At 38.5% G+C, this 24,372-nt stretch overlaps 4 protein-coding genes and 1 long non-coding RNA gene across 11 annotated transcripts in view; 2 read left to right on the forward strand and 3 right to left on the reverse strand.

The window, feature by feature from the left end:
• Positions 1-1,420: 1,420 nt before the first annotated feature.
• Positions 1,421-9,062, forward strand: tpp1 (tripeptidyl peptidase I). Its single transcript, XM_068338851.1, has 13 exons — positions 1,421-1,499; positions 1,914-1,988; positions 2,488-2,627; positions 2,859-3,009; positions 3,345-3,466; positions 3,568-3,752; positions 3,862-4,060; positions 4,986-5,174; positions 5,675-5,744; positions 5,916-6,036; positions 6,115-6,276; positions 7,445-7,570; positions 8,002-9,062. The coding sequence occupies exons 1-13, from the start codon at positions 1,486-1,488 to the stop codon at positions 8,143-8,145; spliced, it is 1,698 nt and encodes a 565-aa protein (XP_068194952.1). The 5' UTR covers positions 1,421-1,485; the 3' UTR covers positions 8,146-9,062.
• Positions 9,063-9,247: 185 nt separating this feature from the next.
• On the reverse strand, positions 9,248-13,437 carry yy1a (YY1 transcription factor a). Its single transcript, XM_068338852.1, has 5 exons — positions 12,824-13,437; positions 11,764-11,914; positions 11,390-11,450; positions 10,399-10,557; positions 9,248-10,289 (listed from the first exon to the last, which is right to left on the reverse strand). The coding sequence occupies exons 1-5, from the start codon at positions 13,320-13,322 to the stop codon at positions 10,107-10,109; spliced, it is 1,053 nt and encodes a 350-aa protein (XP_068194953.1). The 5' UTR covers positions 13,323-13,437; the 3' UTR covers positions 9,248-10,106.
• Positions 13,438-14,560: 1,123 nt separating this feature from the next.
• degs2 (delta(4)-desaturase, sphingolipid 2) lies at positions 14,561-22,607 on the forward strand. The gene is made up of 3 exons (XM_068338698.1): positions 14,561-14,750; positions 19,039-19,781; positions 21,005-22,607. Exons 1-3 carry the CDS (start codon positions 14,669-14,671, stop codon positions 21,146-21,148), a joined length of 969 nt encoding a protein of 322 aa, XP_068194799.1. The 5' UTR covers positions 14,561-14,668; the 3' UTR covers positions 21,149-22,607.
• LOC137610838 (uncharacterized) lies at positions 14,622-15,357 on the reverse strand. 2 transcript variants are annotated; one of them, XR_011038552.1, is made up of 3 exons: positions 15,280-15,357; positions 14,843-14,978; positions 14,622-14,746 (listed from the first exon to the last, which is right to left on the reverse strand). It is a non-coding gene; the product is annotated as an uncharacterized lncRNA (long non-coding RNA). The 2 variants fall into 2 exon arrangements; XR_011038553.1 differs by lacking the exon at positions 15,280-15,357 and adding an exon at positions 15,173-15,249.
• An 844-nt stretch (positions 22,608-23,451) lies between the features above and the next one.
• evla (Enah/Vasp-like a) overlaps positions 23,452-24,372 on the reverse strand; it is a 31,659-nt gene continuing 30,738 nt past the window's right edge. For all 6 annotated transcript variants that reach the window (XM_068338694.1, XM_068338693.1, XM_068338692.1 and 3 more), the window contains 2 exons: positions 24,265-24,322; positions 23,452-24,146 (listed from right to left, as the gene is read on the reverse strand). In XM_068338694.1, the coding sequence (XP_068194795.1) occupies positions 24,109-24,146; positions 24,265-24,322 (96 nt within the window). In that variant the 3' untranslated portion in view covers positions 23,452-24,108. The remainder of the gene's footprint in view (positions 24,147-24,264; positions 24,323-24,372) is intronic.

Genomic DNA, 24,372 nt, shown 5'->3' on the forward strand with positions numbered 1-24,372 from the left:
TATTTATTATCCTGCACACTTAAGGAATTAAAGAAGAAATTTCCTTATTTGAAGAATTCAAAAATAGTATTGAAGTCAAAGGAGACTGATTTGTACTCAGACCTCACCACCAATCTGAGACAAAACTGGAAGAATTTGGAATACAAATTCCTGACGCCAAACACTGATCTGATTAGTCCTTGACACACCTCATCACTGTGCCTGATCAAGCCAAAACTTCCCAGAGGATATGGTATTCATTGACATTAAACTACAATACAGTATAATAAACACATGCATACGAAAAATGTTTTAAGATTAACCTACAAAAACATCATGCTTCCACCAATGCCACTATCCGAAACAATTGGAAAGTTCCAGAGAAGTATAGAAAACACAAGTTTTTAAAAACAACAAGACGAAAATAATGCAACAATGGACAAGCCAATTATCAGAATTATTGGGCACAATAGAAAATTTGAAAGAAACCTTCAAGATTTGAAGACTGGAAGAATGGGCCAAAATCACATCTGCACAATGCATGAGACCGTTTCTTCATACAGGAGGAAAGTTTTGCCAAACAAAGGCTTTGGTATGAAGTATTAAATGCATTTCATACTTTTTTTCCAGTATGGTGTCTTCCCATTGCTTTTACATGTAACTTAATTTTTTGCACATGTAAAGTTTGATTACTTTGCATGTGTGGGCTCCATGGTTTGTTACTGACATTTGTTGAAAGTTAGTTGTTAGTAGTATCTATAGAAATATATTTAGTTAGAAAAATTGGAAGTTCAATACTTATTTTGCCCACCGTATGTACAGCACATAGAACAATTCAGAACACAAATTTTGAGTTTGTTTAGCCACTGAAATGAGGACGTCTGTCAATGTTTTATTTTTTTAAAAAGGACAAATTGTACTTTTGTGTTTTAAAGCAAAATCCAAACATGTACTATGTTCAAAAAACTAAAAACTGAAAAGCCTCACGATTGTATCCCTATCCATTGTTAGACTCAATGAGCACAACCACAAGTTATTAATGTTCCATTGTTGTCAGGAATTTCTCTTTAGCAAGTGTTGAAAAGCTTTGGACACTTGAAGCATTCATTGCTGACTGAGGTGTGACAAAATCAAACACACTTATCCTAAAGTAATTGTGACCTTATTCTCATAATGTATGTATTGCCATTAATGGTCCTTTTCAAGATACATCATTCATTTGATTCATTTTGGATATGTTATTAGTAATATAAAAAAAATTTACGAATATTTTTCGTAATAAAAAAATATTTGTACGAAGATTTCCTTAGCATAAAAATGAATTTAAATCCATTTATCTTGATTTTGCGATATTTTGTATAAAAACGAGGAAAAATAAGTACTGGCGGAAGTTTTTAACAAATTGACAAAAGTCATATGACCATCTGTCACGTGACGACTGCTTCCGTAACTGCCCGCCCACCGCTCACAAACACATTGAAGACAACAGTTCGGAGCGAGGACACGATGAACAACATACTGTAGGTACCCTAAATAAGTCAAGAGGCGAATGTTTTATTCAGAAATATATGCTAATATGTTTATATTTGCATCTTTAATTCATATTTATTAAGAAAATACACCGCTATCAGGTGACTCTTGATATCTGTGGCTAGTGTTGTGGAGAACCTTGACGGATTAAGTGTGGGATGACCTACATAGCTGGCCGCTAGCCGAGTGTTCACACATACTGACGACCATAGCTAACAACATCAAGTATGACAGTCAGCAGATTATTACGTTTGTGTCTAAAGAGAGACATTAGCTAACTTTGAATCTGTTGATGACCTCAAAATTATACAGGGAAGTTCGTGATTAAATATTTTTCAGTTTAATATGTGTTGACCTGTGCATATTTAATTATACAACCCCATGTTTTATTTCTCATGCTGCAGACTGACCTTCTCCATACCCTTGTTATTCAGCCCATTGGTGTGGAGTGGATATCTGGAATCGAACCAAAATGTTCTGTGAGAAATTCCACCCTGACAGCCTTTGTCTTATCTATTTTTAATTTATTATGCTTCGATCTGTCCTTGTTCAAAGTCTAATTACATATTTTTAAAGTGAAGCCTACTGATTTTTTCATTTGTATAGATCAGTCTTGACAAAGCAAGTATGACTGAAGATTAAAAAGGGGATTTAAAAAAAAAAAATCGTTGTGATATTTACAGTGACTGGTACCTAACAAAAATGTGGCTCCAAATATGGTTGACACATTAGGTAGTGCAAGCTCAGATTTTTAATGGTATGGTGTGTACTATATGATGATTTTAAACCACTTTACAGAATGACTCAGAATTTTCCAAATGATGTAACTCGGGATTGATCAAAAGTTATTAAATTACTGTGACATTTTCAAAGGTTTACTGAAAGGTTAACTGAAGAATCACAGCAAAGTAATGAAAACATTTGAAAGGTGCAACAGTCAGTCATCTTCATCAACCACTTCTTCTTCTATTTTCTCAGGACACCAGAGGACTGGATTCGTGTGGGCCCAGTTGACCCCCAAAAGGAAGTGGAGCTCACCTTTGCCCTGAAGCAGCAGAATATCGAGCAACTGGAGGAAACTCTAAGACGGGTGTCAGACCCGGACTCAGCTCAGTATGGTATGAATCTGTATGAGGGCCGCAGGTTGTCCTGATGAAACCTGACGTGTATCCAAGATGATCATTTGGAAACTGTCCGTCTTTTCTGTCCTCCATAATAGAGAGCATATCATGATGAAATGACGTAAATGACAGTTTCTTAACAGAAGAAGCAGCTTTAACCGATCTTTTTACTTTGGTTGCTGTCTATACTAACGGCAGACTGTCTGAGGTATGTTTTGTGATCCCCAGGTAAATACCTCACCCTGGAGGAGGTGTCCTCTCTGGTGCGTCCATCTGAACTGACCCAGAAAGTGGTGCATCAGTGGCTGGCGAGCCATGGGATTAAAAACTGCTGGACTGTTCAGACTCAGGACTTTTTACAGTGCACCATGACTGCAGAGTAAGCATATGTTTTTACGCTTACACAGCAATAATTTTGCTTGCTTTTGACACAGTTAAAAAAATACTTGCATTCTGCTTAAATATTCCTTGTCTTGTGTGTACCATGCCAAAAATAAGGTTTTGTCTTGTGAGATGGTTCCTCTTTGTGTGGTTACTGAGCGAGAGGCATTTGAAATCCCTTCATAACAGTTTACTTCCTGTTAGAGTTTCTAAATGCATAATTGTATCAAGGTAGGTTTTAGATCCAGTATATGCTCTTATGAAAGACAATATGTCAAATGTTTGCATGGAGACAATTAGATTGAAACTGTTATTTTTTGTGTGTGCATTAAGCGTTGCAGAAACGTTGCTTTCAGGCAGTAAGTTCCAACACTACGTCAGAGATGGCCAGTCTGTGGTGAGGTCTTCTTCTCCATATTCTGTTAGTGACGACATTCACCAGCACCTGGACTTCGGTTGGGAACATTTCTCGGTTACAAACTTTTCAGACTATATCTGTGTCTGCTGTCTATTTTTAGTAGGATCTTAAAAACACATTACAATTTTTTTCCCACAGTTGGAGGGCTTCACCGCTTCCCTCCTAAAGGGCAACAGGACTATTCCAAAGCCTATTACTTGAAGAGAAATCAGTCCAAAGTCGGGTTTCATCTTGGAGTGACTCCTGCCATCTTGAGGGAGCGCTATAACCTGACAGTAACTGATGTGGGATCAGCTCAGAACAACAGCCAGGCTGTAGCTCAGGTATATCCGTCTCAAAATAAGCTCTTATTTAGACATGTGCATCATCCACGACAGGACAGATTTATAGCTTTGTGTACTTATCACTCTAGCTGGCTGTTGTCTCATCTAGTTCTTGGAGCAGTATTACCGTCCTGCAGACCTGGCTGAGTTCATGAGCATATTTGGCAGAAGTTTCCAGCACCTCTCTGAGGTAGACCGGGTTGTGGGGACTCAAGGAGCAGGAAAGGCTGGTCTGGAGGCCAGTCTGGATGTCCAGTACATCATGAGCACAGGGGCAAACATCCCTACATGGGTCTTCACTAATCCAGGTATGAGTGAGGCTTCAGCCATGTGTTTGTGTGCATGTGGAAAAATTAACGGTAAATCTTAAAGTGATGGAAATCCATATTTGTGACAGATTCTGCAAATGTTACAAGAATTTAATTACAGGTAGTCCTCAACCTGACAGCAGAGCTATTGATGAACTTTATTAAAAGTAAACGTTTTTAGTCTACTCTTGAACATGAAGATGGTGGCTGCGTCACAATAAATTAGCTCGATAACTGAAAGTCCTGCACCCCCCCACACCCTCCGCTTGCTTTTGGGTGAGGGAAATTTTTGGACAAGCAAACTGGCAGTTTGGAACCACAGGGTTCTAGTGGGGCAATATGGCACAATGAGCTCTTCAAGATATGGTTGGGCCTGACTGTTCCTGAGAAGGAGTATTTTTAATTCTATTCGTGCTTTAACATGGCGCCGATGCAGAGATACTAAAACTTGGGAAATGTGTTCTTTTAATCCGGTTCCTGTTAGAATGTGGGCTGCTGCATTCTGAAGATGTTTGATAGATTTCTTTGGGCAAAGTGACAGTGATGAATTGTAGTAATCCAGCCTGGAAGTAACAAAGGTGTCCACTGCCTTTTCCATATCTTGTTGGCTTATTATGTGACTTATTTTTTTTATTTTAATTCTGAAAAGATGAAAAAATGCAGTCCATGAAATTTATTTTATGCTTCACTTGAAGGACAGGTCCTGAGCAAAGATAAAATTAAAATTTTTGTTCCAACTTTCTCAGTGATTATACATCTAGCACTGACTGTAATCATTTGCAGGCTGCATTAGGAGGTTAAAGGGCATAAAGTCGTCTAAAAATGCATTGGCTCATTATATTTTCAGCTCATTGTTCCAATCTGATCACCTACATTTTAACTCCATCAAAAACTCACTCTTCCTCATTTGGTCATTCTCCTCCAGGTCGCCATGAATCCCAGGAGCCTTTTCTCCAGTGGATTGTTTCACTTAGCAACATTTCTGACCTGCCCTGGGTTCACACCATCAGCTACGGGGACGATGAGGACAGCCTGTCCACTGCTTACATGATGCGCATCAACACAGAGTTCATGAAGGCTGGAGTCAGGGGAATTTCTTTGCTCTTTGCTTCTGGTAAGTGAAGAGGAAACATGCAGAACATCCATTTGCTGTGAAGGACTTTAGTCAGCATTTACAAAACTTAAATATTTACCATGTCTCAGAACTAACAAAGCCTCTGTTTGTCGACAGAACAGCTTCAGGCTGATAACTTTTGACAGGTCACAGTTTTGTAATATTGTGACCTCTTACTTGATTTTGTTTAGCTTTTTAATCAGAATGCTTGTTCATAGAAAAATACAAAAATTCTCTTTTCAATGGTAGAAAGAAAGAGCGTGAACAAATGTGGAACTTCAGTTGTAATGCCAAACAGTCTGAGAAAGAGTAGATGATGTTTCTGACATGTCAGCTGACTGCTCCAGTGTGTTACTATTTGGAAACATGAAAGCACAACAATTTCGTTGTTGTGCATGTTCTGTGACCTGAAGTATTCATTAAAAAAAAACTGTTAAATTTAAACTGCATGATCATCTGACGACAAGCTGTGTTAAAAAAAAATCTTTCTTCCTTTTCAGGTGACAGTGGTGCTGGCTGCAAACATTTGGATAAAGAGAATAGCTTCAGACCAAGTTTTCCTGCCTCGAGGTACAATATTTTTTTACAGTAACCCCATTTTTGAACTGATGAACATATTTTTAGCATGTGTTGTAGTATTTCAGTGCAAATCCTGAACACGCTGTAAACATAGTCCAAATCTCAAAAGGTTAAAAACATTCATTAAATATCTATTGCTCTACTTCTGCTTCTGGTTCCCAGCCCATATGTCACTACAGTAGGAGGAACTTCGTTCAAAAACCCGTTTAAAGTCACATATGAAGTTACAGATTACATCAGTGGAGGAGGCTTTAGCAATGTCTTCAAGATGCCTAACTACCAGGTGATAATAATACAGTCATCAGCTCTCTTATTACTCAATTTTTGTAGACGTATCAATGACATTGTGTGTCTTTTACAGACCAGTGCAGTGAATGCATATCTCAAGACTGTAGCAGCATCCCTCCCGCCTCCGTCATATTTCAACACAAGTGGCAGGGCCTATCCAGACATGGCTGCCCTGTCTGATAATTACTGGGTGGTTACCAACAGAATACCCATCCCCTTTGTGTCTGGGACCTCGGTAAGATACTGTATAGTGCATTCACCAATGCCTCTGATTCAGTAGATTGGTTAGATATTGTCATGAAAGTAAAAACTAAGGTTGGAGGAAACAACATGCGCAACAATATAAAAGGTTTGACCGTAGGCAAACTGAACTAGAAGTATATACTGTTAAGAAAATGTTTGGCCTGTCTGTATGTTTCAGTGGGTGTCGTGAAGTGACTTTTGATGTACTATATTGTACATGAATTTACAAAAACTGTAATATTTCAAGTAGAATGCAAAACCTGTTCAAACAAATAAATTGTCAAGAAAAAAAAGTAAAACATCAAGAACGGTGACGTTGCCAGGTATGGCGCAACCGGGACCCCACCCTGGAGCCAGGCCTAGTGTTGGGGCTCGTATGCGAGTGCCAGGTGGTCATGACCCAAAGGACAGGATCCCGGATACAAGCGGCTGTAATGAGTTTCCTCTGTAGAGTGGCTCGGTGCACCCTTAGAGTTAGGGAGAGGAGATCAGTCACCAGGGAGGAGTTCGGAGTAGAGCCGCTGCTCCTCCGCCTCGAGCGGAGCCAGCTGAGGTGACTCAGGCTTTTGTTCCGGATGCCTCCTGGACGCCTCCCTGGGGAGGTGTTCTGGGCATGTCCTACCTATAATTACCGGGAGGAGACCTCGGGGAAGATCGAGGACACGCTGGAGGGACTATGTCTCTCAGCTGGATTTGAAACGCCTCAGGATCCCATCGGAGGAGCTGGAGGAGGTGTCTGGGGAGAGGGAAGTATGGGCATCTCTCCTGAGACTGTTGCCCCCACGACCCGGCCATGGATAAGCGGTTGAAGATGGATGGATGGACTATAAGTTTTTTAAACATTAAGTACTGCTGCTGCCTCTAGTTGAAGCCATTTTAATAATATTTGTATTTGATAGGAAAGTAGTTGTTTAAAATAATTTTCAATCATTCTTGTCCAAAGGCTGCTTAAATACTGTATTGGATTAGAAATGGTTTTTCTTTTTCACAATCAAAAAGTTATAAAAGGCATTGTAGCCTTTATGTAGCCTAAAACCTTTTACTCCACTTGTGTAGTTACTCCTCTTATTTTGTGAGGATGAATGTGGTGTTAAAAAGGGCAGTTGTGTGTGAATGACTTAATAATTTGTAATTATAGTCTGCACTTGTCCCTCTTGCAGGCATCGACTCCTGTGGTTGGAGGTTTGCTCTCTCTCATTAATGACCGGCGGCTGCAGAAGGGCCTTCCTGTCCTGGGTTTCCTCAACCCTCGCCTCTACAAGCTCAAAGGACAGGCCCTGTTTGACGTAAGTTCTATTATCATTAGTAGTAAAGTAAGTATTTTTTTCAGTGTCACTTTGGCGCTGTGTTCATACTTAACTGGTATAACTTACATCGTTGCCGGTATATCTGGAGTTGTGGGCTTTGTTGATATTTACTCCTTCTGAAAGTTACTTCATTAATTGCTTTTTTCACTCGACTTATTAAAGACCCAAACCAAGTCCTTGCTGCCCCAAGTTATAAACTAAATATGTAATAGTATTTATGTAAGTTCTGGCTTATTATTTATTAGTTCAGTGATACAATGTGTAGTAAGGATTTTTTGAAAGGATATATGAGAACACTAATAATTAACAATATTAAATCGCACAGGTGTATCAGAAAATGGCCATTGAGTGTGTATGTAAGGCACTTTACCTGTGGTCTGTTCTTAAATCCTGTGCTTCCTCGTCTTCAGGTGACTGAAGGATGTCACCTGGGCTGCCTGGATGAAACAGTTCAGGGTCAAGGTTTCTGTGCTGCACAATTGTGGGACCCTGTTACAGGCTGGGGGACCCCCAACTACCCTGCACTGCTGCCTATCCTGACTTCTGATTCATAATGTTAAACCACAAAAGGAGGGAATACCTGTTGAGCCCACATTCACTCTGAACTTGCTTCCTGCTGCCAAGAATAATTCAGTGGTTGAAAAACAATGCATTTGCTTTACATTTGTCTGTTTTATTTTTATGAGGTTCAAAAGTGGCATAAGCCTAAACCTAGGGACATTTTTTTTAAACAAATATCACTTCTGTCACTTTAAGGAAATGCTTGACTACTTTTGTTAGTGCAAATTTTTTTTCCAAATGGCTTTAAAGCTTTTCCGCAAATGTTTTTAGGTTAGGTGGTGGTTTGGTGTTCATACAGCTGCTTGTTTCTGCTGTTCAATGTTTTTAAGTGACCTTGTCGTTACTCACTAGGAACGAAGACAGTACATAATGCAACAAAACAGATTGAGATCAACAGGACTTTAAAACTCAGATTTTCTCTACAGACTTACCAGAAGTACAAAAAGGTTGAATGATTCAGCGATTCTGTCCCACCAGCAGTGTTTTTAGTTCACTATGCAAATCTTAAATTCAGATCAGTTTACAGAGGACGATTGTCTGGGATGACCTTGGAATGGATTGCCCCGAGTCAGTTGTGTGAAAGCTGTTTCCAGAGATCTATACCAGGGTGTGTTCAATATGAAACTTTTCATTTGATAGATTTTTTAAAATTGTAATATCTGTGGAGTTTTGTTTGGATGAAATGCATTTTCATGAATCAAAACTTTACTGTCAGATTTGTACTGAAATTTGCACTCCTAAACTGACAAATGTGATTGCAGATTGAAAAACCTTTTTTGTTATGTGCCAAACTGACATTCCCTTTAGGCTTTGTCAAGATTGAACGTTTGTCAAACTGCTTCAAGTTTCAAAACTTCATATGACTGAGGTTTGATGAAGACTGTAAAATAAAAATAAAAATTTAAATTAATTGTTCTTTCATTTCCATAAAAGTATGTATAGTTTTGTTAAAAACCTGAACCCTCATCGTGAAACTGACTCACTGTCAATATTTAATCATAAATGTAAATTCATACCGAGCCTTGAAAGAACAGTTGTTTTGCTCAGTTTCCAATCCAAGCATTTATCAACATCAAGAAGATTCACATGGACTCATTAGTTTAAAATGTTCTTTATAAATATAGAGCACTACTGAAGAAAACCCCACATCCCAGTAAAATCAACACAGGCGCCCAAGTTTTTAATAATTCATGGTTGACAATCCCCCTAAAATAGCTGAATGTTCTAACACTAATTGTTTAAATTATAAATTCAGTTTTCACTATGAGAGGACAAAACTTTCTGTATTGGTAGTGCAAGAGGGAAACACTTTAATCAGTGATCACTATTGAAAATCACACGGCTATTATCTACATTATTCTGGTATTTCCTTGTACAAAATGCGAGTATGTAAAGATACCTGCTCACGAGCTCCTCTTGAAACAAGGAGGATGGGGAAAGTAAAGCAAACTCAAGCCTCTTCTATGAAGAGTTACAGGGATAATCTGACTACATACATCACCACAGCTTATGTCAACCGTGTACAATATGCACACTTGGGGGTGGGGGGATACAAAATTGAAAAGGTGTCACAGCTGAGGCAAACCTGTCAATGGAAAAAACTTTTTAACTGGCTGTTATGGTATAAATGAGTTTCTAGGTGCAGGTCCATGATTTAACATCTTCACAAGAAGAAACGAAATCGTTTCATCCAGGTAGCGCCATAGTGTGTTAGGATGCCTGAGGGGGTTGGAGTTCTAAACATGTTCTTTGTTCGAACCTCCAAGTGTAATGTATTATATCAAAAAGTCAGAGGAAAAAGTAGTTTCTGTGTTTAAACCTTTTCTATATACACATGATAAAAAGGAGACTTCTCACAACAAAGCAGGCCACAGGACGTTTTGTCAGAGCGGAGGTACCGTCATGTCCTCCAGCCCATGTTCACTTTGCAGCTGTTAGTCGGTCCACGGCCAATTCACTGGTTGTTTTTGGCTTTGGCGTGTGTGAGGATGTGCGACTTCAGGTTAGTCGACTGGGCAAATTTTTTGTTGCAGCCATCAAAGGGACACACATACGGGCGATCTCCAGTGTGAATACGAACATGTGTGCGCAAATTAAAGTCCAGAGAGAATCGCTTGCCGCAACCCTCAAATGTGCACTGGAAACAAAGAAGAAGACATTGACTTAAAATGTTTGGCAGTAGATTTCAGCTGACAGACCTACTTTTCCTTCCACAAAGATGTGTGCCATCCAATGAAGGGGCTCACCTGGAAGGGTTTCTCTCCTGTGTGCACAAGTTGATGCCGCTTAAGCTTTGAACTTTCGACAAAGGCTTTGCCACATTCTGCACAGACGTGCACACGAGGCCCATGGGTATGCAAATGCTTCCTCATGGCTGAGTTGTCCCTGAACATCTTGGTGCATCCCTAATAGAAAGATAGACAGGACTGAGAAGACACCTCGGGATATTTTCATTTTACATAGCAGCTTTAACAGGTAAGTTCACAAAAATGTAATGTTTATATCCACAGCCATGTATATAGTTACCGTAATAAAACCCCTCTATATAGCACTTCCTCAATATGTTTACAATGTGACTGAAAAGCCAAAACAATAGATGAAGTGCTTCACATAAAAATGAAACTGGATAACATATTCCTATAAAATACATTTGAGCTATTAAAAATTTGCAGAAAATGCAGCCCTCCTAAATTAAAATGTAGCTCAGTCCACTAAGTCTTGACTTGGGGACTGGAAGTTGCTGGTTCAAGACCCCAGTGGGTCAAAACATTTGGAGTGTGGGCTGACAGTGAAAGGTATCAGTGCACCTTCTGACCACTGCTGAGGTGCCCTTAAGCAAGGCACCGTCCCCCTTACAAGCTGCTCATTTGGGGCAAACCTAAAAGCCACTGCCCTACACTCCACCTCCCCATCATCTGCATGCCTACAGGCCCTGTGTGTGTGTGTTACAGGCCTGTACTCACACACACTGAAGGAAATTTTATTAGACTAAAAGAAAACGCTGAAGAACCATCTAAATACATGTCTGAAATGAAAAGATTCCTGACTACAGTTTTATGGTGAATCCAGATACTGGAATGAGTTGATCTAAAATATTGACATCAAATGTACAAAAATGTATTTTAAATTTTAAATATACATTGTACATTGCACATGTGACCAAGAATAATGGTGTATTTAATGATGATCTTTCCAAGGTACTGCACACTAAGGCATAATACACAAATCTCTACTCACTTTGTGTGGACAAGCTATTGTGCGCGGTGCATCATCTTCTTTTACTTTTCTTGGCTTCATTCTGACACAGGATAAAATTGTTACATATTTATAGACACAACTATCCATGGTTTTGATTCAACCTAATACTAGAGCAAAATAATGATATCACAAAAATATCACTCTTGATAAAATAGGTCACTGATTGGGCGACAGTCATCTGATCAGTTCAATAAAAATTTTTAAATGATTAAACAGTACTTTTGTCATTACTCCACCAAGATGGATTTCAATAATAATAACCTGTCGCTGACTTCAAGACAAAAACTTTTCATGAAAAATTTATGGCATTATAATTCATTGTGGCCCAACAAAATTGGTCAACACTGACTTACCTGGCAAACTCTGCAAGCTGTTTGGGGTCTGACAAATCAATGCCTGGGATGCCTCCAGGAGGAAGCTTCTTCCCTGTCATGTATTCTGAATAATCTGGAGGCGAGTTTTCACCCGTGATTTGCTCTTCATGGTCTATATCCTTCTTGTCATCTGAATGAGGTAAGGTGTGTCAAGCATTCAAACATTACATGATCACCTTGGAACAGACTTCCTATATCTACTGCACTTCCAAATCCTCACTTGCCATTCACAAAATGTGACAGAAGATACACGTCTGTATTAAAAACAATTTACTTTGTGGACAGAATCACCAAATGCATCATATGGGGGGAAATATAAGATTGCAGGTACTGTAATTCTAAAATTTTGAACTGTCCAATAATAGTTGATATTTTTTGCCATGTAAACTTAACACAGTGGTAATAAAATTATTACCAATTAAATAAAACGTTAATAATGTTTGTTGACAAATAATGTGCAACTTATCCAAATCCACAAAGACCGTACACAAATACCCAATTACAGTGAAAGAATAATTAAGCCTAGAATTCATCTATACAACATAAAGAAAATAAATGTAATAAACGTTTCTGAATAAAATATTTCCAAACCCAGGACCAAACAGCAAACATAATTCAGAACGTGGGATTTGATTCACTTGAACTACACGCAAAGTGTATTACAAATAGTGGGTTGAAGAAAGTACGACGGGACCCTGAAGGCACCACCTCTGTTTGCGTCTGAACTGAACTGCGCCACAGCGGCCTAGCGGAGCCAGCTGCACTCAGTCCCACTCTCGCCGCCATCTTCGTCGGCCAAATAAACGCCATTTTTTCGGGCCGCCATACTTTGTAGACCGGGGAAATATGGCGGCGCCCATTGACACATAAAACATGGCTTCCCATAAAAACAAAAACATTTCAAATGAAGTTTAATTGGCGCAGGGTTTGGAAATAATTCCAAGTTTCGTGGCGGACAAGGCCGCAACAGGGCCCAGTCACAAGACACACATGCGGGGACAAAGAGGAACCAGCTTGCAGGAATTGACTCGGAACTTACCCGATGCCCACATAGTTACTGAAAACTCCCCCTCCAGTGTCTTTATCTGCACCTGCTTCTGCTCCCATTTTCTGCCCATTTCACCCCCGCTCAGGTAGCTTTTTTTGCCCGCTTTCTTTCCGCTTCCAGCTCGCTTCATCCGACTTGTCGAGGAGCTTTTCCCGGCGACAGTAACGAGAGTCTGTTCAATGAAGTCTTCATCTACGGCGGGCACTGGGATGAGGATTTGGTCCTCAAAACCATCATCTGTATGCAGTTCAGAATCATCCTCGCCCACAACCTCTTCTCTCGTTTGCACCAGAATCACCTCCTGGTGCGGATGAATGCAGTTCGGATCATCGGTGTCAAGAGGCTGTAAGGCGATCATAGGCTGATGGTCTCCGTCGTCTCCAACAACTGTGGTCTCGATTGTCTCTACTTCGATTTCGTGTAGTTCCACAATTTCGGCTGGCATTTCTGAACCATCCGTTTCTATATACAGGGTATCCCCCGATGCCATGATAAAGTTTGTTTTTTTCCCTCTTACTTTGTATGCTGTCTTTATTTCTCTCACTTACCCTCCTGTCTACACTCAGCCTTCCTCCTCCCACTCCGACAACAACTCATCACCGAGCTCTCGTCGCCACAATGGGCCACATTTCAACTCTCGCGAGATTTAGATTAAATCAACAGCGTGACTTCTCGCGTTGTGTTGATCTTAATCACAACTCTGCAGCTTCATGTAAACCAGACATTTCTTCACTCTGCCAATGGCCAAAACGTGGAAGACTAAAGTTTAACTGGACATTTAGATTTTTAATATGTCGTTTTTAAATGTGGAGATATATATATATATATATATATATATATATATATATATATATATATATATATATATATATATATATATATATATATATAGGTTTAGGCCTGCGGTCATTAATAAATTGTATTGTATATATTTTATTGTATTCTCCATTTTATTATCAAACAATTCAACTTCATTATTTGCACGACAATGATAATCCATACAAGTATGTAACTTTTCTGAATAGCATGCTGTGTGTGCGAGTAGTTACATCATCCATCCATCCATCCATCCATCCATCCATCCATCCATCCATCCATCCACCTAGTTGACGATCGCAAATGAGGGCTTTACTATGCGTAAGGTTAGGTTTGAGGTTGTTGAAAATCTTGTAATTACCATATGGTGGCGATGTTGTGTGGTTTCGGGATTCGAAAGGTAGAATTAAGATAGATTTCTTCTGTATTTGCTTGTATAGTATATTTAACAGTGACCTCTACTAAATTGTAAAAATTACCCAAAAAAATGCGCATTTTTAAAAAGCGTTGCGTTAGGATGACGTTGTCATTAACTTGTACATCGTACAATCTTGACGGCTCATTGTACATCTGTTTCATAATTGCTTGTTTCTTGCACCTGTGTTTTTGTTTTCTTTTTATAGTTACACTTTACACTTGAACCTGAGTCCTTTTGCACAGAAAGTTGTCTTAAGAATTTCGTTATACACTTGTACAGGTATATGATGACAATAAAGGCATTCTAGGTACGGTACTGAACTGTATTCATTTTGAAATGCTTGTAATTATTTAGTGATCGTAGAATTGCTCTAACTATAAAATAAAAAGAGATCACGCAGGGCATGCCAGAGAGTGCAGTACAGTATAATAGGACATGATGTATCAGAGGTGTGTGATTACCTTTGTGTTCCTCCGCCTCGGGGCGGAGCTTCATTCCCACCTCACACCTGCAGCCCACAACCTGTGTCAGTGGGTGTGCCCCGATACTGTGTTTGGTGACACACATAACGCCACACTGCCTCATTCACAGGACGAGCAATCATGGGGAAGTCGATAGTAAGAGACGACTTTGAATGGGTATACAATGACCAGCCACACACTTCCAGAAGGAAAGAAATTCTAGGTAAGACATTTCAGAAAAATTAAGGACATTGCATAATAAGAATAATACGGTCAATGAGGAATCTAGCGAGTTAGATGAGAAAAATGTTTTACTCTAAGTGAAAGCGTTGAATGAGCCTTTTTCCTCTTCTGACCGCAACCTGCTCATAGAGTCATAGCCGGTTAAACCTGTTCACTGCCTGCTGCTTAACGAGCAATGTCAGCAGGAGGGAAGTAGCAGGTGACTTCCCTGGCAAGGAAAAAACAAAAAAGAATATTGCTCAGACTGCTGTGTTTCTGTTCTGTTTCTGTTGCTACAAATAAATCTTATTAAAATTTAATATTTGCAAGTCAAGCTAGATAATTAATTACAGTCAGACATGGATGTCAGAAATGGAGTATACCATCTGTACAAATGGAACTTTAACATCTGAAGCATATTACCTTGGGAGACAGGGCCTTTGTCATAGCTGCCTCTGGAACACCCTCCCCCCCCACGCACCTGTGCCCCTGACTCATTATTTTCCTTCAAGAAACAGTCAAAAACCTACCTGTTTAAAACATCTTGCAACCTTCATTAACCTGCTCCACCCATTTCATCTGCTTCTACAGCTCTGGTTCGTCTCATCTGTTTGTGCATGTAAAGCGTCTGAGTCTTATTAAAAAGTCTCTTTCTTTGTAGAATGGGAGTGTAGATACTGTATCAGCAAAAAAGTCATTAAATGAACTTCTAGTCACCCATGATTGAAGAAAAGAATAAGTACATATTTACTCCAAGATTTTTAGTTGAGATTTGCTTTAAAACAACAATAGGGGTTAACTTTTTCAGATTAATCATTCTCCATTCTGGACATCTTTTTGTTTGACTTGTTAGGAAATAATGACAATGAAAAAAGGTGCAGCTAACAATGCCCCAGAGCCTGCCGGGTAACAAGACCCATTGGTTGTTCAAGACAAACACACATACAACAATGCATGAAAGAGAGGAAAGCCTTTCCAAGTGTTTGTGAGGGCAGACCCCTCAACTGGATTTGTTGTTATATGATAATTGCTAGGGAACATTTGTTTCTATGATCACCACTGGTTTTAAAACTGACAGCAGACCTGTAGAAAGGACAGTCTTCTCTGCTAAACCACTTTATCATGGCAGCTATTTAAAACAATTTAAATAAACAACAGCTAAACCTGTTGATACATATTTCATCCTGTTTTTGCCTTACATGGTTACAGGTGATGGGTTCTTTGACACCCCTCAGTGTTGAATTATTCAAGCGTTTTGTTTTATCGTCTGTTCTGCTCTGATGGGAGAAGCAGGGTGGATTAACTGACAGAGGTGTTTTTTTTACTATCCTTATGTGAGATTTTTATTATCTTTTAAATCATTTATTCCTATCACACCAGCACAAGGCTGACGACCTCAACATGTTTCTGGATAGTGTCAGCTTTTATATGAAAAGTAAAACAAGAAGTGGTGAACCAGCTTTTAGACAGTTTTATAGATTGAAAAAACTAAAGAAAAAAGTAAAAGACTTGATTGTAGAAGAGATGATTGTGGAGAATGGATAATTGTTTTTTTTTCTTAATTTTGTCTGCTTTTTTTGTTTAAAGGTTAGATGTTTCTTTGTTCGGGAAATGCACAGTACTATTGAAAATACTCTTTACGTGAATATCTTTTTTGGATTTTGTGACAACGTGATTAACTTGTAATTTGACTTGTTATGAATATTCAAAATCAAATCAAAAATCTCAATTATCAATAAAGTCAAAAGAATTCAAGCAAGGCGTAGTATTCATCAGATTCATCTTGCATTATCTTCTATTTGTTTCCGTCTCTCTATCTGTAGTTTCAGTATGTGGGTTCTTGTATCTTGCTTCTCTTAAGAGCTCCATTCACCTTTCTTCCTGATTTTTTGTGTGTGTGCGATAAACAGATGATCGGTCAATCTTTGAGATGAACTCTCTACTGTATAACAGATTTGTGATTGAAGTTGGTCCCTTGTTGATCGCTTGTCACTGCTGTTTCAGCTGCATTGGCCTATCTTCCATGATGGTCCTCTTGTCTTTCCTTGCAAGCCTTTTCACATAATTGTTGCTTTTATACACCAAGCATCAAATTTCTCTTTCAGTCTTAGTGATTGGGTGTCATTTTATTCATGGAGTTCTCACCTTTCCTTAGCGACCTTCCACACTTCCAATTGTTCTATTGTTTCTACACTTTTCTTCTGTGTCCAATTACTTTTTACTTTGTTCATCATCAGCTTCATCTTCCTCAGGGTTACCTGAGAGAGCTTCACATCTATTTAGATCTTGCGGTATTGCAGTATTGAATGTTCCCTTTTAAAGAGGGAGCATTCAATATGCTGACATCAAATCATTGTATTCTTTGGTTGACAGACATGTTTGTCTTTTTTTGGCTTAAGTCTAATGTCAGATCCCACAAGGTGGTGGTGACATCAGATCTCTTATTCATCTCTCAGATTGATGTTCCTCTTGTCCTTGCCATGTTAATTGTGGATGTTCTTGTGCTTCCACCAGTAACCATTGTTAATTGTTGTACATAATTATTCCTTCTCAGAATTGCTTTCATATCTCCATATTCATAACCATTATTGCTCTCTCATTGTGGTTGTTAATGTAAAGGTATGAATTTATGTCCAATAGTTTGGATTGGAGAATGGTATTTTATCTACCTTGGAATCACTGGTAGCACTGAATTATCTTAACTCGTAAGTGGGTAAAATGTACCAATAAATCAGGGTTTAACCTGTTATTAATGTTTTTTCATCATGTTGTCTTCTCCATATCCTTGCAGTTCTCATCATGATGTGGACCATTTACCTCTCTTGCTTTTATCTTGATTGCACTTGAATTATTCCGTGTAACTTTGCTGATTGAAAGGATATCAAGATCATAGTTTCTGATTTCCTTATATGCAGCCTATTGTGGCATCTTAGTGGTAAAAATGGTTTGGTTTCATTTTCAGTGGGTTCTCGTGGGATTTAACTTGAAGTGAATGGTTAGTCAGTACCTTGTATATTTTGGATCAACTTGCCAGGGTCGATAAGCGACTGTAGATGAGACGATTGCAAAAGTCTAGTCTACAAAAAAATGAATGGCTAGATTGTATACAGTATAACATATCGTAGATGTTAAAGTGTCATCAGTGGCTACCTCTAACTTTGTGAAGTCCCACAGGTGATTAATAATGATGACGCTGCCTGATTAGATAAGCTGGGCTGAGTATAAATATGAGTTCAATGAGATGATTTGATAGTGCAGCTAAAACCCAGATTTTACAGCATGTTTGCAGATTTACTATGAAGTAGTTTAAACAAATTTATTATAGCTGGCTACTGATTTAGCTTTATATCTTGTGAGTGTACAACAATGCCAGATATAAAATGTGAATAACATAAACCACTAATTCACTGAAGGTGATTTTGAACCATACATGGACATGAAGAAAAATTGTTCATGGTTGTTGTGTCTTGATAATTTTTAAAGTAAATAACCAAAGGGAGGTACTTCAGAGCCTTTTTGCTAAAGATTAACTGATAAAAGAAGGTTTCGTCAGTTACATTGAGATCTCCATGTAACATAAATTCCATTGAAAAGCGTCAGGCTCTGGTGCTTTTGACCTTTAAGTTACCTACCCTAGGCCCAGTTTGCATAAAGCCATTGCTCAAATGTGCTGAAAACAAAGAAGCTGGCAAGATTTTCATGAACAACAGCCCAATAGTGCATGATTATGTGTCATCTATAGCATGCTGGGGCCAACTCCTCAACTCCCTCAGTCCAACTTTGGCTACAGTACGTCAATGACGTCCTGACCTATCCATCCATTGTCTTCCTGTCGTGCAAAAGCATCACTGTGTTGCCCGTCCTGACCTATTTGCATCTAATTTGCATAATTGGGTAACATGTAAGGAGTGGCCAGTACTGTATAACAAACTAGACTCTTCTTTTTCCTAGGTGTTCTATAAACTCACAATGACCCAAAGCTATAAATTCAACTTATTCAGGAACAGGTTGCTGTGGAACATTGCTTCTCTCTTAGTTTCAGGTCCCTCAGCAAAACAACACCTCTGCCAATTAAGCAGGTTTGTCCCAGGAGAAGGGGTGCTTCCACACTTTTCATAGTCTTCATTGAGATACACATTACCATTTTACAGTTTGACGGTCTTCAGTTGACACCAAGTTTTAAAAATTGGATTCATGAGATATTTGTCTTTCTTTATATTCTACACAATTGCTCAACAAATTAATTCACAATTCTACCTTTGACCATATCTGTTTGCTTCTCTCCTCAGCCAAATATCCAGAGATCAAGTCTCTGATGGGCCCAGACCCCCAGCTGAAGTGGGTGGTATCTGGCATGGTTCTAACACAGTTCCTGGCCTGCTACCTAGTCCACAATCTCTCCTGGAAGTGGATCTTCTTCTGGGCTTATGTTTTTGGAGGCTGCATCAACCACTCACTGACTCTGGCTATCCATGACATCTCTCACAATGTGGCCTTTGGCAACAAGCTAGCCAAGTGGAACCGTTGGTTTGCCATGTGGGCCAACCTGCCCATCGGGTTACCCTACTCCGCCTCCTTTAAGAAGTACCACATCGACCACCATCGGTATCTGGGTGGGGACCAGCTGGATGTTGACATTCCTACAGACATTGAGGGATGGTTCTTCTGTACCCCGGCCAGGAAGGTTCTCTGGCTGTTTCTCCAACCCTTCTTCTACGCCCTTCGCCCATTGTTGGTTAACCCTAAACCAGTGGGCCAGTTGGAAATCCAAAATGCAGTTGTTCAGCTCATAGCCAACGTGATTATTTTCTATCTCTGGGGTCTGAAACCCATTGTTTACTTAATTGCAGGTTCTGTCCTGTGTATGGGATTACATCCTATCTCTGGACATTTCATAGCCGAACATTACATGTTCCTGAAGGGACATGAGACCTATTCTTACTATGGACCACTGAATTATATTACCTTCAATGTTGGGTATCACATGGAGCACCATGACTTCCCGAGCATACCTGGCAGCAAACTACCTCAGGTGAGAGAGAATATTAATAAAGCACAGTAAGATTTCCAATATGCAAACATTGAGTCATTTTTAACCCTGTCACTATCATTAGTTGAGCTGCAAAAAATGAGGACAGTCACAATACACCCATAGGTGTGCTCAGATAAGACAGGCCTCTCCCATCTTTCAAAATCTAAATGAACAATTGCTTACAAAATCTGCATAGCATATTTGTTTTGTCAACTGCAAACATTTGTTAGATAAAGACCAAGCATTGCAGCTGATAAACCATAGCCTATCAAGCACCAGTAGAACATGACCCTAACAACTGGTTCAGTGGAGTAGTGTGAATGTTTTTTAGGTGGGGTTGCTTTGTTCTTATTCCTCAGATGGATTCAAGTACAGATTCAACTCAATTGCTTCATATTTTAAAGGTGTTATGTAAAAAATAAATAAAAGTACAACAACTTTCAACTAAATTTTAGAATTTAATTTGAATTCATTAAAATATGATATTTAAAGTTCAAACTTATATGTATTTGTCCACGAAATTACTTTTGAAATAGCACTTTAAAGAAAGTTGTTTTTTTCCTCCCTAAAAACATGTTATTGCAACATTCCACAGGTTGGTCACAAAGCTGCATTCTTCACAGCTTCAGAGTGTTTGTCCAGGCAGTAGACTGGGTGGCTTTAATCTGTGTAATGGATTATGAAGAAAAAATACAACATAATGAATCTTTGAATGTTGATCAAATATCAAGCAAGAATAAAACATTCAAAAGTTATTGTCCTCAGTTTCTAAGTGAGGGTCAAGATAAAAGGTGATGTAACAAATGTGCTAACATTTTAAACATTTGATGCAAATATATATTCAGAATGAGGTTCTATGTTGTAAAAAGGATATCAGTTTGACTTTAAATATTTGTTTGCACCATGTTTAGTTGTGTATGTCTAGAAAGATTTGAAAAATTACTGAATAAAGTTTTCATTCAAGGCACTTTTTAAGGATCTATTTTGATGAAATGATCTGATTCTGTTCTCAAACTTGTACCAGATTTGAAAAAAAACTGGCAAAGTGATTTATGTGGAGAAACTTATCTTTCCTTGTTCAACAAAGCAGTAAAATTCTTACCTTTTGTTCTGTTGGTTCCTGAAAAATTTCTGAAACTTAACATCTGCAATTTGAAATTTGATTTACAGTTAATTATCTTATTTTTGCTTTCTCACTTGTGATATTGTCTTTTTACTTGTAGGTCAAGAAAATCGCAGCAGAGTATTATGACTTCCTGCCACAACACACTTCTTGGACCCGAGTATTATGGGACTTTGTGTTTGATGACAGCATTGGTCCCTTTACTAGAATCAAGCGGAAGTACAAGCTGAGCAAGCAGGGATAGATCTGCTTCTGATGATCTTTGCTTGAGTGAACTTCATTTGTGAAACTTGATGGACCACTAAGAAGTATAATTTTATTGTGTAGTTCAGTGTTTTTCCTCATGTAGATTGTGGTTGTCAGTTGCTGATGATGCTTGTGTGAGTAAACTTCAACTGTAAATCTTAATGGAACACTAAGAAACACCATTTTATTCTGTAGTTTTTTTTGCTCCTCACGTAGATTGTGATGTGAGTGTATGTAAAAATTAATATTCTCATCCTAACTCAGTAAGGAAATTGGATTGAGATCAACCTGAATGTAAAAATAATGATGAAAAAGAGAACATTTCCTTGTGCCGTTGGTGACAGCAAGTAATGAAATCCTAAAGAAGACATTCTGATGCAGTGGTTTTGTATATTTTCATCTGGCTTTTGTAGAGATGTCAACTGTTCTGTGGTATGGCTTTTTTGCCATCACAAGAGGTTTTTTAAGAATGTCTAAATGCTGAAAATGTATTTCACAAAGTGTCTTAGCTTATCAAATACAGTTTCACATCTGTCACCCAAAACAGTACTGAAATGGAAAATTTTAAATAAAATGTCACCTTCAATGAAAGGAGACCATAATGTAAAAACTCGTTGCTATGTCATTATGGGACGGCTTCCTTCCTGAGATTATTGGTACTCCGCTGATTCAGTTTCCCAATATTCAGCCTCTCTCTTTATAATTGTGAACACAGAGCTCTGTGCTTAATTTATTAATCATAGCAAAGTGCTACACCTAAGTACAATTTTAAAGCATATGTATTTACCTAGAGAATTTCATTTTTCTACTAAATACATTTTGTTGGCAAATATGTAGTCTTCACTTTAGATTACTGTAGTTAATGTATATTACCAACTCTCATCAACTCAGTTACAGATGACTGTCCATGTAGTTAAGAGCATGGCCGACTGAGTGGTTATAGACATGTGTGTATAACAGACAAATCAACCTAGCATTTTTGGAAATTTTGTCACCATTTAAAACTGATTCTTATATTTCGAAAAATACTTTTTGGATCTGACAATCAGGCCATTAATGACTTTGACCCTGGTTTACAGAGTTACATCATGTGAGTGTTCTGACTGATTCATCAGCAAAACAGTCTGTCACCTGTGTGCCAGTTTGAAATGAACATGAGGCATTACATTTTTATGATGTATACAAGGCACCACAAAAACTTGGACACATTCACTTCAAAATTATATGTAATATAATGTAATAATAGGAGGAGCTAAATCTTGAAAGTTATGTTGACTGTAGCCAAACAAAAGACTTACCTGAGCAGTAGACCACCACAAACTGCAGGTAATAACCTAAGACCTTTTTACTTCAATCTTAGTGCATTTGATAATTTATATCAGTGCTATTGTGTTGTTATTTTGAACACCTAGTGTAGGTGGTCAGCATGTGTGTTATGACCTCTGTTTTTTTATTTAATTCACTGCTGTATATAAAAAACAATAAAAGATCTTCATAAAAATCATTAAGACTGACTTAGTTCTTGACTTCCCATTTACGGTATGACTTTTTTCTCTCTAAAATACAGTTAAAATGTAACCTAGTAGCAAAAACCATTTTAAATGTCCCACACACTGACACGGTGCATTGTGTTTGTTTGAACAAATTTACTTCATTTTGAAATCAGAACGTATTTGAGAGCGGACAGAGGGGATAGAATGCAACAACCAATATTCCACCAAATCTTTCCTTTGGACACGTTTAGCTACCATCACATAGACCTAACATTCATTTGATGCAAATTCTTATCTAGGTAAGATTTGCATATTGCCAGAGAAACCAGTATTTTTTACACTGCTACCATGATCAAGTTTAACATATCATATAGAGAGGGGAGTCATCATGGAAACAAACCACTATAATAAATGTACCACCGTTGTTTTTTTAAATCAAATAATTCATAGAGATGGGGGTTTCATGCATACTTGGGTTCACAAAGCATAGGGTGACTAATAGATAGTACTACGTTACTGTATATCGAGGTCAAACCAGGTGGCACATTTACAGTTATCAGCCTGTTTTGTCAGTGATCCCCACTTTCTGATGATCTCACAAATCTGAACAGGTAGAGAAATGTGTACCTCGTTCACACTGGAGTTGCAATGCACTCTAGTCCAGTGTTGTTGTGTTATTTGATTAATTGCCAAAGTCTTATTCCTTGGATGCGGAGTACAAATTATGAAGTGGCTACTTGTGGCTCAAAGATTTTCCAAAATCTCTGGAAAACAAAAGTCAGGCAAAACAACACCAGTATGAACAAGGTCTTAAAAATTCTTTTTTAATATGCCAGTTCAGGGCAGGTGAGTCTACAGCACCATCATACCCATATTGTGCTTGTTATAATCAAACAGTTAGGCCTAAAACAGAACAAAAATAGAAAATATAAAAGGCTGACATAAATGGTGTGCAAGATTCCTTTTTCCTTCAGTAATATCAATAAAATACTCATTGTCATCAACAGCATCATCATCATTATCACCACGGTTTTTAAATAATAAACAGTAAAAACTTAGAAACAAAAATATTTTCTTAAGACTTGGACGGAACAGAGAACGAAGAGTTGCAACACTGGGCTGATTGAGTCTATAGGTGCACAGAGAGGACCACAACACCAAACTCGGCACGTGTCCATCCATCCCTCAACTCAACTTTTGCTTTTTCATCCACTGTTTGAGTGAATCAGTCCTTCACAACTTTCTTTATCCATCCTTCTGTTTCTTCTGCTCCTCAGTCTCATGAACCCCCCCCACCCACTGTTGCTGTCCAGCAGACTCAAATGTTGGCACAACGTCTCTGCAACTTGTATCACTGCACGTCGAGGTCACAGAAACATTGAGAGAACATTCCCCGGTCCTCTTGTCTGTGCATCTGCATGTCCATCCTCCTCCAGCTCCTGCTCTCGATATCCTGCTGCTCAGATTAAGATGTACTGATTCTGCCGATTTCGTGTCTGATGGCTGCAATTAGAACTGGTGTCAATAGGTATTGTCACAAAGATACATCATTCAAAGTACTCAAATAATACTGTCAGTTCTAAAAACTGCAGGAAATGATTCATTAATGACAATTAATTACCATTAATGATTTCATCTTTCACTTTATGCAACTCACGTACAACTTCATCCAAAATTTCCTGCAATTGAAGAAAAATGCAAATGTATTTGAGTTGTTTGAACGTCAGTC

Source organism: Antennarius striatus, chromosome 17, assembly GCF_040054535.1.
Source record: "Antennarius striatus isolate MH-2024 chromosome 17, ASM4005453v1, whole genome shotgun sequence".
Classification (NCBI taxonomy): domain Eukaryota; kingdom Metazoa; phylum Chordata; class Actinopteri; order Lophiiformes; family Antennariidae; genus Antennarius; species Antennarius striatus.

What these genes read in the sequence shown, in the direction of transcription:
- tpp1 (XM_068338851.1), top strand. An exon ending in ACAGCCAGGCTGTAGCTCAG is followed by an intron (nt 3,753 to 3,861) that starts GTATATCCGTCT and finishes TGTCTCATCTAG; the next exon opens with TTCTTGGAGCAGTATTACCG. An exon ending in TCAAGATGCCTAACTACCAG is followed by an intron (nt 6,037 to 6,114) that starts GTGATAATAATA and finishes TGTCTTTTACAG; the next exon opens with ACCAGTGCAGTGAATGCATA.
- degs2 (XM_068338698.1), top strand. Translation starts at nt 14,669, where the DNA reads ATGGGGAAGTCGATAGTAAGAGACGACTTTGAATGGGTATACAATGAC. An exon ending in CAGAAGGAAAGAAATTCTAG is followed by an intron (nt 14,751 to 19,038) that starts GTAAGACATTTC and finishes TTCTCTCCTCAG; the next exon opens with CCAAATATCCAGAGATCAAG. An exon ending in CTGGCAGCAAACTACCTCAG is followed by an intron (nt 19,782 to 21,004) that starts GTGAGAGAGAAT and finishes TTTTACTTGTAG; the next exon opens with GTCAAGAAAATCGCAGCAGA.
- yy1a (XM_068338852.1), bottom strand. Translation starts at nt 13,322, where the DNA reads ATGGCATCGGGGGATACCCTGTATATAGAAACGGATGGTTCAGAAATG. An exon ending in CAGCTTGCAGAGTTTGCCAG is followed by an intron (nt 11,451 to 11,763) that starts GTAAGTCAGTGT and finishes ATCCTGTGTCAG; the next exon opens with AATGAAGCCAAGAAAAGTAA. An exon ending in CAGGAGAGAAACCCTTCCAG is followed by an intron (nt 10,290 to 10,398) that starts GTGAGCCCCTTC and finishes CTTTGTTTCCAG; the next exon opens with TGCACATTTGAGGGTTGCGG.